Raw genomic sequence first — 13072 nt, forward strand, 5'->3', positions numbered from 1 at the left:
AAAGTGATGAACAATTGCCTTGGGTCCTGCATATGGTACAGCCCCTAGTGCTATGCCTTTTAATCTACTTCTGAGTTTTTTTATCATTATGAATCCCCATCTACTGAATTCTGCCCAATGTTCCAGAATGACCAAAACCACCCCTGCTGTTTATCTTTCATATGCAAGTATTTTGTGAGCCATTACTCAACATTAGACATTACACTTCTTTTTGATAATTGGCATTTAGTATTTAGTGTTACATGCAATAGAAAACATTATCCTTTGCACTGATAACTGTATGGTTATCCTTTATAGTGCTTATTTTTTGTTCAAGCAGTATATTTGTTTTTGATAACAGGATTGCTATAACTTCATTACACAAATGTCTTGTGTGAGACTGATCAACATGTGACATGACCTTTCTAATTTATGCCAATCTTTAAGCATTCAAATGTTTTGTATACAAGTTCATACACATGAAATTGCCACTTAACATAAAACAGTTGCACACAAGTACTGTTTATCTGAAAAACTTTACTCATTTTCTCAAGCAATAATGCTTTTAATTTTGAAATTGTGTATTTGTTCAAGTATGATACACACCATTTCACAATGTATTATGGTATTTTAATATGAAAGTCTCTCATTGTTAGAGGGTGCTTTATAATGAAATTCAGATGTTGGAATATTTTGTATTGTACTACAGTTCTTTATCTTTATCAAAGTTTCACTTTAAGGTGAAACATTCATTAGAAAGCAAGACAATGTTAAAATATGCATCTTTGTTTTAACAACAGTATGTTAATAATATGAAATTAAAGGCTGTGTTATCTGTCCTGTATATGTTTATTAATACATATATGTTTTACCGGGTCAAAAATAATCTTGTTCAATTTTTTGAAAATTGTGTAGATTTCAGTAGATTTTAAATTTTACATTTAGAAATGGCCCAGGTTTGCCTGCAGAGAGAACAGAGGAGATATGTAAGATGTATATGCATACCTGGTATTTCTTACTGTTATTACTTAGTAAGGTAAATACCTGAAGTTCACAAAGATTTTTCAAAATTTTACATACATACATGTTTCGCTGTAGGTGTAGTTTCTGAGAAAAGTGTCCATCAATGAATGTCACTAAGTCTTGTTCTGGATCATTCCTCAATATTATAATGTTCAGTGTCATGAGAAAGATCATTGTAATGTGGAATACATATGTAAAGGCAGACAAATTTTCCATTGGTGGATCAGGTAATACCTTGAGGATATATCCTCCCTTCTATTTCTGCAAGAACACAACCAACACTGATGTGGATAACATACAACTGAGAACCACATAAGGGAACCTTGTATATAATGCTATATACTCATAGCTAGAATAGCTATATTTTGATTCAACTTAACATGTACATTCAACCACTAGATTGATCTATGGTAGGCCAATACACCACTTTCCTGTATGAATGGCACATGTAGCTCCGATTTTACTGAGAAATAAAGATTTATTTTCACTTTGTTAAATATCTCATTTTTGTTTTCTTCCTAAACGTAGCTAAAAATCATACTTCATATTTACTGTTCTAGACATTTCCTAAAATATTCTATGATTATCTGTGGGAACAATCAGAAAAGTGCATTTAATTATACCATATAATCACTACGAATTATTGCTCTGAATGATCTGTAAAGCACAGTATTATTTTATTGATGTCCAAACACAACAAGAAACTTTATAAGAATTTGAATATATACTGGACTGTAAACCTATTGTTAACTGTTGATTTAGGAAGTCATCAAGAGAGTTATAGTATTAAGTACAGAAGTAAATAAATGCACATTTAAATTTATAAATAAGTTTGGCTAAAACAAGAATGGGGTTCCATCATAAGGTTATTGGGAAAAGGTTTTGTTTATAAATTTGCAGTACATATGAATTTCTTTAAAGATTATCTATCAGTATTAATTTGTTAATCTGCAGAAAATGAAGGAAATCAAAAGAAGACACTGTTCATTTTGTTGTATATTCATCATAGTTAAATATGTAATCAATAAAATATATTTTAATGAATAATTGTTAAACACATTTAAAATATAAAAGTCGTGTGATACAATATATATATAATTTAAGGACAAAAAAGAACCTGTTGGTTCATCTAGGCTGTCTCATCCATTAAAGTTCCTTATATTAACTGCATCTAAAAATTCTGAAAGTAACCCATTCCAAATGTCAAACAACTTCTCAGAAAGATGAAATTGTCTCAGCTGAAGATGAATCCTACACTGTCAAAACTTAAATTTTGTCCTCTAGTCCTATCATTCTCACCATTAAATATGAAAAATGGTAATGCAACAATACTATCATTTCTGTTAACAATCTTAAACATCTCAAACAGATACTCCCAAACTCAGAGAGATAACAATTTTAGAGATCTTAATCTGCTTTTGGATGATAACCTTTGTACCCCAAAAATCATCCCAGTAGCCCTCCTCTCAACCATTTACAACAATTTAATGTCCTTTCTGAATCAATGAGCCCAAGACTGAACACAATACTTTAATACTGTTTCCACTTAGCCACTGTTCAGTACAAGGAATTTTGATTAAATCTTCATTAGTAAAAATAGTAGAATTTGATAATGCAACTGCTACATTATTATGAAATATGGCCTACTACATCCTAACATCTTGCTTAACCTTAATTTGTTTAAAGAAATCCTTACTGTTAATTTTGACACTATCAATAAACATTTTAATTTGGTTTTTCAATTTCTTAATTTGCCCTTTCACCAATTCTCTTGATCTTCTAAATTTTTCTATGTCTCTCATCATAGCAGTAAACTGAAACTTTGTGCACTTAATCTTGTCCTTTATATTCTTACTCTGTCTTAGTGGGAATATCTACGGGTTTCTTAACTTGCAGTCTCCACCTTTTTGTCTGTAGTATACATGTTCTGTTTGAAAAACAAGATAATTCAGATAAAGTGTCCAAGTGTTACTTCTACACAAGAGTATAAATATATAGAAGCACTAGCCAATAAGGTCCACGCTTTACCTTCTAAACTAAAGACAGTAACACTAACTCATGTATCTTTGCTAGTACTTGTCTATCTGCACTCTGTCAATTCCTGGGAATCAAACCCCAGATTTTGGCATTGTAAATTTGGAAACTTAACACTGGCCCATCAAGAAAAACTGGAAGTTGTAACACAAAGAATAGAACTCCAAGGCTGTTTTTAATATTGAAATATTACATCCCTACTCCTACAATGCTAATAATAAATATTTGTTCTGAAGAAGAAACTCAGAAACTTATCTTTGAATTCTCCCCCACCCCTGATATTCAAGTTTCATTGCAAGTCAGTATATCACACAAAACAAACTCTTCTCCTCAAAGAGATAAAAACAATGAATGACTCAATATTGCTTATGCTTTACTCATAGCTTAAATTTATCAGTATTTTGAAACAATTCCAAATTTAACTCATACTAACCCAGCTTTTAATTTCATAACATATTCTTAAAAGGTTGTAAAAGTTCTTGACATGTTGGAGTTCTAGTTATATGATAACTTTAGAAGAAACTAAAGGAAGTTTATGGAAACTACAAATGGTTTATTAAAAAATGTGTATTGTAATGTTATTTACAGTTGAACATAGTAAATGAGTAGTTATAACAATTGTCCAAATTTACGTTAATTTTTCCTTCAAATAAGGTCATTCCCATTGTTCTTTCTATATATATCAGTTTTGCCTTTATAATATTACCACTTTAAAAAATTCTAAAAAAAAAACTTGGATAAAAAAATTAATTTTCTGTAGTAGATCTCTTTATTAGGCACTGTCTATAACAGATAAAAAAGAAAAAACTTGATAGCTTGAATTAAACATATCAGTACTTTTTTAAGATAACACCCACAAGGTCTAACTTTATAAAATCTTTTACACTGGATTATCATATTAAGGAATAATATTTGTATATATATTAACTTACTAATGACACTCTACAAAAGTAAAATGTATTATCTTAATAAATATGAATTTCTGAGTTTGTAAATATATTTTGCAATTTCCTTATTATATTGGAAAAAAACAATGACTAAAATGGATATAAATGCAAATATTATAGTATTTCTTCCCCAATGTTGTATAAAATTGAACTGGACAAGAACATACTGAGGAACTGATAGTCTACATTATGACTGTCTATCATAGAATCTTGGAGAGAGTAACACAACAGCATAATGCCAATAAAAGGTATAAACAGTCATACTACTCCATGCAGTATTGTAACAAACACATTCTTATCTTCCAGTACAGAAATAACACAACAAACAAGTAGAAATAAACAAACAGAGGTAACATTTCATGTTTAAGTAAAAGTTGTATGAAAATTCTTGATGAGAATATGCCAGACTAGTACTGTTGATAACAAAAGTGGTTAAATTAGAAAACCAAATTCTACAAAAATGGTATTAAGTAACTCTTTATATGATAGACCAGTTAAGATCTTGACAATAACTTGGGTGATTGTAAGTACAAGTGAATGTTACATCTGTAACACAATATCATGAAGTGGTCTTATTGGTCAGAAGTACTTAGAAGAGATAAATACTCTAAAAGGCTGAATTGGGATTAATAAAGCTGAAAGAGATTACTTTTTAAACACATATCAATTTAAGTTGTTTGGAAAAAGTATGCATGCATCTTTTTTTATAGCATAGAAGAGAATTTCATTAAGGTCAATCCACTACATTTATATCAAAGTATGGTGGGAAACTAAAACTGATGTGGTTGCACATTTTGGGTGTTGATCTACATAAACATTAATAGCACCCTTATAACCACATTCATATACATCATGTTATTCTCTCACAAACAAGACCTCTTCCAGAAACACAATGGTCTGAAACATACAAGTTTAAAGTCTAAGATAAATACAAGCTATTTAACCTATATTATTTTTAACAATTTTCTCTGGAAGCCTCAAAAAGTGAATTCTCACATTTTTATATATTTTTACTACAATGAATTATTGTAAAGCCATTAAATATTTATTACAATAACAAACAGCACAACTTATCTTCAAATAGAATAAGTTGTCTATTTGTGAATTTTATAAAATACTCATTATTTTATGTGGTATGACTCATGGAAATGAAATGATGTGGCTAGAATTAAAATATTAGAAAACATTAACTCACCCTCTTCAAGAAGTTGGGATAACAAAAATGAAAATTCATTTGAATCCTTATCTTCTCTTTCTTGTGACTTGGCCTTCAAAATGTTTTCATCATCAATTCCATCAACCGATAAATGAAGTTCAAAGTGGGAACTTTGATAAAGATCATCCATTTCAGACTCGTTTAATTAACGGGGACCAATTCAAACGCACTCTGTAGATCTTAATTTTTAGTCTCTCTTCAATTAATTAAAATAACTCTTAAAAATAAAAATATACACATCTATTTCTCGTTAAAAGTGGTAGGCAAGATATCTTATTTAGTAGTTATTTGAAGTTTAACAACCCTTAGCCACTGCTAGCTTTTTTTCGTATTATTATTAAACTTAGGTATAGCTGCACGGCACCTCTTACGTCGCGTAGGCATACCTACATCGATATGGATTAGTTGAACATATAAATTTACTTAATTAAGTTTTTAAGAAATTCCCGATGCACACTATCGCAGGCGCCAGGTATTTCTCGAACCTGTAATAATTTAAAAAATCAAACTTTAACTCATTACAACTACAAGTACATCGGCTGGTAATCAAAGTATGTAACAATCGCCTTGCAAGTTATAAATACACAAGTTTTAGTCTACCTTTAGAGTAACAATATAACTACATCCATGCTCACAGTTATTTGATCTCGAAGATAGATAACTAACGTTAGATTTCTGTAAGTGTTTTGAATAAAAACAAAATACACGTCTTAACTGATATGCTCCGTAATCGTTAAATTCACATTGCTACATCAGTACACATGAAACTCGAAAACAATATACAAATTGGTTCAAAAATGCGATTATAAGAGGAAATTCCCAAACATATTTATCTAGTGTTATAATATTAATGTAAATAGCCCTACGATCCCACCAACGATTAGTTTTTAACAATCGTAATATACAGAAACTATTACAACACTGAAGTAACTAGTAGTAACACCAATAAAAATTTCCTTCCTCGTGAAAAACGCGTACCGCAATATTACGCTACAAACTGTAGAGTAAGCGACTGTACGATTTCATAAACGTAAAAATCTCATCAAAGAGATATTTTACATGAGCATGCGTCGTGCCACCTAACGATCGATATCTGTGGAACACGTTTTTTTTTTTGTTGCTGTTGTTTCTCAACTAAGCAATTTAAAATGAGGAATCAATGTACCAGGTAACTCATTATTAACAAATTTTTAATGTTATCATCTTTCAAAAAAGAAAACTTAAGGTCTTAAACTATTTTTGGGTCGTAAATTTATTTAAAGATGAGTTAAAATTTAGGTATAGGTACTTCTAATGTGAATTGTTTAGTACCATGAAATAACATCTAATTACACTTGATTTAATTCATATTAGCATCTACAAGGTTGATAATGCAACGCATGATGATTTAAGTATTAAATCTGTGTTTAAATTATTTAAAATATAATAATTCAAACTATTATAATAGTTATTCCAATGATTTACTATACGTACAAATAAAATAAGCAAATTCATAATAGAAAAGTACGTTCATGATATCTTGTGCACAGTTTTTATCATTATGAAGATACTTTTTCAAAATAAATTTCCCAGCTCTCACAAAACTTTTGTGTCTCAAAATGATATACATGCATACCACAATATCCAGGGTAGAGAGCAAAAACAGCCTATTGCGTACTTTTCGCTAGAATAAACAAACTAAAGCATAATAGCAGAATTTATGTTTTATGTAGAACTATAAAGCAAACTTAATCTAAATTCAGTCTTTTAATAGCTATAAGCTTTATTTTAAAACTTGATTTTGCGTTTTTATGTTACTTTCCACTTTTGCTAGTTATACAAGTAACTGCAACGCACCTGAGAGGCAACCGTTTAAAATGAACAATCATGTACTACACACACATTCTTAGGGAGGCGTCAAGTTTCAACGTACAGATTGCTAGCAGTCGTCAGATTTATGTTTCAAGTCCAAAGAGGATCTTAACAGTATTGAAAGCCCAATTTTACATGAACAGTTAGATACTGTTATTTTTTAAAACAAAAATCCACTGTAAGGATTTTCAGTCTTGCATCATACACAGTGTACAAACAGTGATGATAAAAATAGCTGTCTCCTCCAACAACCCCCTGTGTAGTTATTTGCTTAACAACAAATAAAAATCCTTGTTGGCAGGTCTTATTGCAATATGTTTAAGCTGTATTATTGCTATAAAGAACACATTATTACGTAATAATGACACAACACCTGAAAACTTCATAAAAATTAAAGCCTCAGTAGAATCTGGAAGATGATTGTATTACAAAGAAAACTAGATTGTATATTAGTACTTGAATAAGTTAATTAATTATTCGTTTCAATGTCAGTTTGTGAGTTAGACGGTGAGTCAGTAAGCACGTATGTTACAAATATAAAACTCATTTAAGGGCTGCAATTGCTTGGTACGATGACGACACCTACCCTTGGTTCACATAAACAATACAAAAGATTGCATGTATCTTGATTTCATAAGAATAGGATAACCTTATAAAATTTAAATTATTTAAAGATAAGAGCAGTGTTTCCCAGTTTTTCTGGGGAGCATATAGTAACAGCATAAATTGAACAAAATGTAAAAAGAGCATACATATCGCTCTAACGTTAATTAATATTAACCACAAATTTATCTTTCTACGTGTCATTACGATAAGTACACTAGTTTAATGAAGAAAGTTCTAAAATGTTTGGTTTAATTTTCGTCACTTTATCCTCAAGTCAAGTTCAGCATTTATCCTGGCTTCATAACCACTATATGATGAAAAACCGTAACCCAATAATACATAGTACGAAATGGCATGAGAAAACGAACTGCTTTATCGCCAAGTTCTGTGTACTTTCCAATTCTTTGAATCCAAAACTCAAATAATGGATTTATTTTAAACTCTGATCTTAATGTTCCGTATCAACAAATCTTCGACTAACGCTCTTTTTCTTTCATAAAGAAAGTAGGTTGGTTTTCTGTTAAACACAAGAGTTATCTGTGGTGCACCCATCAATAGTATCTATGCATAATAACTTGTCGTTGAGCCAGTGGGTGGTAATCGGTAGTGCACATTTTCCAATTGTAAGTAAAACTTTTGTTTTTGTTTTTCAATTTCACACAAAGCTACTCGAAGGCTATCTGTGCTAGCCGTCCCTAATTTTGCAGTGTAAGACTAGAGGGAAGGCATCTGGTCATCACCACCCACTGCCAACTCTTTGGCTACTCTTTTACCAACGAATAGTGGGATTGACCGTAACATTATAACGCCCACACGGCTGAAAGGGCGAGCATGTTTGGCGCGACGGGGATGCGAACCCGCGACCCTCAGATTACGAGTCGCATGTCTTAACACGCTTGCCTATGCCAAACCCATAAGTAAAACTATACGACGAAACGTGTCAAATTTTATCTCATAATTTATACATGTTCCTCCTTTTTTCTTTTCTTAATTATCTGAAGTGAACTCGCAAAACTACATCTACTGTGTCTACTGAAGGGAATCGAGCCCCTGATTTTAGCGTTTTGAATCATAAGACTTATCGCTGTCCCAGTAGCGGATAAGGTTTTTGAAATGTGTTATTTCGCAATATAAAACAAGGTGAATGAAAAAAGAAAGCTTGATTAATAAACATGTAAGTTCAGAAACTAAACCGGAAGATTAATCAGGTTGTCTGTAACTACACTGTATGTTATTTATGGAGAACTACTTTTGGTGTGGTTGCCTCAGAGAAGATTATTTTCACAACCTGGTGATCTTAGTAGCTGTTACGAAAATTCCGTGGACTGATTAACTGTGATGCGAGATATTCAGAGACCTCTGTAATATTAAATGGCATAGTACATTTTTGAATTTTGTTTGTAATAAATTGTAAACATGTTGATTCCAAAATGTAAAACTTTTTTTACTTTAGGTTTCATACACATCATGTTTTGAAAGTGGGTGATTATTAACTAATCACCATAATATCACTGATCCTTATTTACTTGTGGAATTAATATGAAAATGTTACTTAGTAAAATTGCCTTCAGTGTTATTAGGCCCTTTCTTATTGTTCTTTGGATACCAGGGCTGTTTGAAACCTGCGTATTGTTCTCTCTGTGCTTGTTGAAATGAGCAGTATCATGTTTGGATATTCATTATTTACATCAGACTTTATAGCATAGTAACTTTGTCTTTTGTATATAGTATTGTTTTTGTTTTCATTTTAGAATTTATGTTTCAGCTCAAAATTGTATTCAATTTCAGCCATTGAATTGCATGAATGTAAAATGAAAAATCTGATAACTAAAATATTCTTATTATAGATAATGTAGCAAAGAAAGTAAAACAAACCTGTTTCAATAGAGAGTTTTGTTTTTTGCCTTTTTTGTAGTGAATACATTGCCTGTTAACATTAACTTTCTGTAAGGTTTCTCAAAACATTAGTTGTACAGTTTTTGTTTTAATTTTATACATTATGTTGTTGTTGTTATTGGTTAAAAAAACGAAATGCTATTGCAAATACTTGGTTTCATTTTAATGTTTGCATTTTCTTTTAAAGTAGATAATTTAGACTCTGTGAGTGTGGAAAATTGACCAAAATCAGAACTATGGCTCAGTGACAGTGCAATATCACAACAGCGAGGTCAGTGTGGAGATTATTGTGTTATATAAAGACAAACTAAACCAAATACTGTGCAATCACAATTACATTGTGTAGCTGACCAGCTAAGGCTTTTCACTTTTAGGAAACTGATATAGAAATAAGAGTAGGATTTAGAATTTATACTCAGCCAGTTTTGTCAATGGATTTTTTCTTTGTAATTGTGATTAAGAAATGGCCATGAGCTGATAAACTCTGAGATGTGCTCTTGCAAATAATTATGGTTGTTTAATTTGTACATAATTATTTTAATAAATTTAGGTTTAATATAAATGCTATGTTTTAGATCAGCTTATTTTGAAACAATGCTTTTTTTTCTTATGTTTGAATTACATATTGTATTAACTACCATGAATATCTTTTGTACCATTTGTTCTGATGTTAATGACTTCAATTCAAAATTATAAACTTCATAACATAAGTTAAAAATAGACTTCTCATTGTGTGGAATGCAAAACGTACTTTTATTGGAATCTAGGTATGTAATGATTGGTGAGCATTTTAACATTTCAGTAATCCATCTTGGCACAGTATTTAATAAACAATAGGCATTACTTTTAACCTGTGTTGATTGTACAGGTTTTGCAACTAGAAAATTTACAAATATTTAATGGGTATAGGTGTTTTGAAATTAAAATGTGAAGACACATTTTCAGTACTATTTCTTTGATCTAAAGTTTGGAAAAGCTTAAGTAATTAGAATGGTAGCTGTCTATATTTAAAAATCCTTCATAAGTTTGTGATGTGGCTGACCATTAATTGCTTTCTTGCTTATTTTATACACATTGTTACCTTGCATTAAGGATTTATTGACAGCTATCATGTAGATTTTAAAATCATTTGCAGCTACTAAACCTCTAACACATAAGAGAAGACTTTACTTCAGATTAGCAGATAATGTGAAATGAGTTCATTTACAGAACCTTCTTTTTGTTGCTTGTGTGGTATTAAATTGGGGTTGGAAGGGTTTACTGCCTCTCTTCTCACCTTTTCTAAAGAAGATATGTTAAATTATTTCACTAACATGTCAGGAAATTCAGCATTTTTAAGTAGAGGTGAACCAAAAGGAGTAATGAAGAAAACAAATTTTGTTGCAAAATCCTTCTATATAAGTACAGGTAATCTGTTTTAATGCAAAATATATTGGAAAGAATGTAAAGTTTTTAACAAATGGATCTATAAGAGATTCAGTCAAACCTTTTCACAGTGATTGGATACTTTGTTCTAAATTTAATAACAATAAAATGTAACTGTGGCTCAGTTGTCAACTTGCAGTAAAAATAGAATGAAAAATTTATAGCAATTTGAATTGCTTGAAAATTTAGTTTGAATGTTTGTTTCACTCTTCTGTACTTGTTGATAGTATAGTTCCCAGAAACATTGAAGAGAAATAAAACAGGAAGTGGATTAAGCTTTCTTATTATATTTTCTCACTCAACTGTATGAGAATATTTGGTGATGAAGAATATGTAGAGAAACCAACTGACCTTAAAATCACTGTCTGATTTTTAAACATGCAATGTATGCCAGTTGGTTGAAAACAAGTATACTTAAGTATTAGCTTCCTGTCTAGCAACTTTGAGTGAAATTCAACAAAAACACATAATTAAACTGTTGTTGTTTGTCTGTTTAAACGTCATTGTATTTAAAGTTATTTCTTTACAGTATGAATGCCTTGACACAGGTAGTTAAATATGACAAGATGCTATTGAAATGCAAGATTAATTTTACATTTTTCCATAGGTGATATATTAATGTGAGAGTTTAGTTTGGAGAACCTGTTTAATTACAATGTTCCTAGGTTTCTCTATCATGCTGAAGTCTCCAGGCAGAGCAGTAACAAATTTTCAGACTTGGTGCTAAAATTTAGAGTTTGGTTCTCTATAATGAACACAACTGATAGCGAAGTGTGGTTTTGTTCTAGAGCAAACAAACTAATACTGAAGATAACATTTGTAGTTTTAAAGTAGCTGCATTAAAAATTCATTTTTAAGAAAAGTTTATAATGTTGTTTTAAATTTTCTTCATTTATAAAAATCAAGTGTTATCATTTTTGCTATACTAATTTTACAATTTTTTTATTCATTAATTTATATCTAAATTGTGAGTTAATGTGTGATGCAATTTTTTAACATACTGAAAATATTGATTGGTGAATTGAAGCACATTTCAAAAAGGATTAAATTTACTTGAAATAGTTTTTTTTTTTAAATAATGAACTGAAAACAGGTAGATGATAGTTGTTGCTTAAGTGGATTAAGTAAAAAAAATACTTTTTTCACAAAACTAAGAGTATCTGTTCTGGTTTTGAAGTTTAAATTTAACTTCAAAATTGCTTTCTTTGAAAGTAATTTGTTATGTAATGGAACAGCTATATCTTAGAATTATTATTTTCTTATGAATAAAGTTGACATTTATTTTCAGTATGTTAACTTATTGTAGTTTTATAAAAGAAGAAAACTTTGAAGAAAGGTAAAGTAATTAATGTAAGAAATTTTTTAAACAAAATGTGAAACTACAGGAATAAAAATTGTGGAAATCTTAAAATGTTTTTAGATGCAATTTATATAATATGAACTAGTTTATTAACACTGAAGAAAATATAGATTCTTTGAATTAGAATCTACAATTTAAGACTCTGGTGAACAATTAAATATAATGGGCAAATATCAAGTGATTGTGTTGACTGAATGTAGATGTTACTTACAGTTTTTGAAATAAAACACTTATTTTAGCTTTGCATTTTAAAAATAACTTGTTTAAAGTATCACCTGGACATAAGGAAGGATAGCTTTGTAATGTGTACTGGTGGAAGTAAGACCCTGTTTGCATTTAGGATGTACACAGCCTATCCAGTTTAATCTCAATTTTGCAAGCCTCACATTCTAAAGAAAAAAAAAAAGAGAGAGAGAGATGTGGATGCTATAGTCCACAGCATTTCACATTTTGTGAAGATGTTAATTTGTATGTGTGAAGGAGCCCAGAGAAAACCCACTTTCACTAGGTAGATGTCAAATAATCTACCTGCCCAGTAACAATGGCTATAAAAGAAAAGTATATTGGTTAAATAATAATAAAAATAAGTATGTTTTCTATGTCTAGGTGATGTTTTTTGAATGGGGTTCTAGTTATATCTGTAACCTGAATTGTTTGATCAGGTTGGCAGATGATAAATATTTTAATTAGAAGGCAGCTGTAGCAGAGAGTTTGGGACATTCTTGAGTAAAAAAA

The 13072-nt window shown here is 30.3% G+C and overlaps 1 protein-coding gene and 1 long non-coding RNA gene across 4 annotated transcripts in view; one reads left to right on the forward strand and one right to left on the reverse strand.

The window, feature by feature from the left end:
- Positions 1–6261, reverse strand: part of anne (polyamine-transporting ATPase anne boleyn) — a 138840-nt gene extending 132579 nt beyond the window's left edge. For 2 of the 3 annotated variants that reach the window (XM_076473461.1, XM_076473454.1), the window contains exon 1: positions 5179–6200. In XM_076473461.1, the coding sequence (XP_076329576.1) occupies positions 5179–5217 (39 nt within the window). In that variant the 5' untranslated portion in view covers positions 5218–6200. Of the gene's footprint in view, positions 1–5178 lie in introns of all 3 variants that reach the window. The other variant, XM_076473455.1, reaches the window with a different exon arrangement.
- Positions 6247–12388, forward strand: LOC143235365 (uncharacterized). The gene is made up of 2 exons (XR_013019142.1): positions 6247–6367; positions 9740–12388. It is a non-coding gene; the product is annotated as an uncharacterized LOC143235365 (long non-coding RNA).
- The last annotated feature ends 684 nt before the right edge of the window (positions 12389–13072 follow it).

The sequence above is a fragment of the Tachypleus tridentatus genome, chromosome 12, assembly GCF_004210375.1.
Source record: "Tachypleus tridentatus isolate NWPU-2018 chromosome 12, ASM421037v1, whole genome shotgun sequence".
NCBI classification, from domain to species: Eukaryota; Metazoa; Arthropoda; class Merostomata; order Xiphosura; family Limulidae; genus Tachypleus; species Tachypleus tridentatus.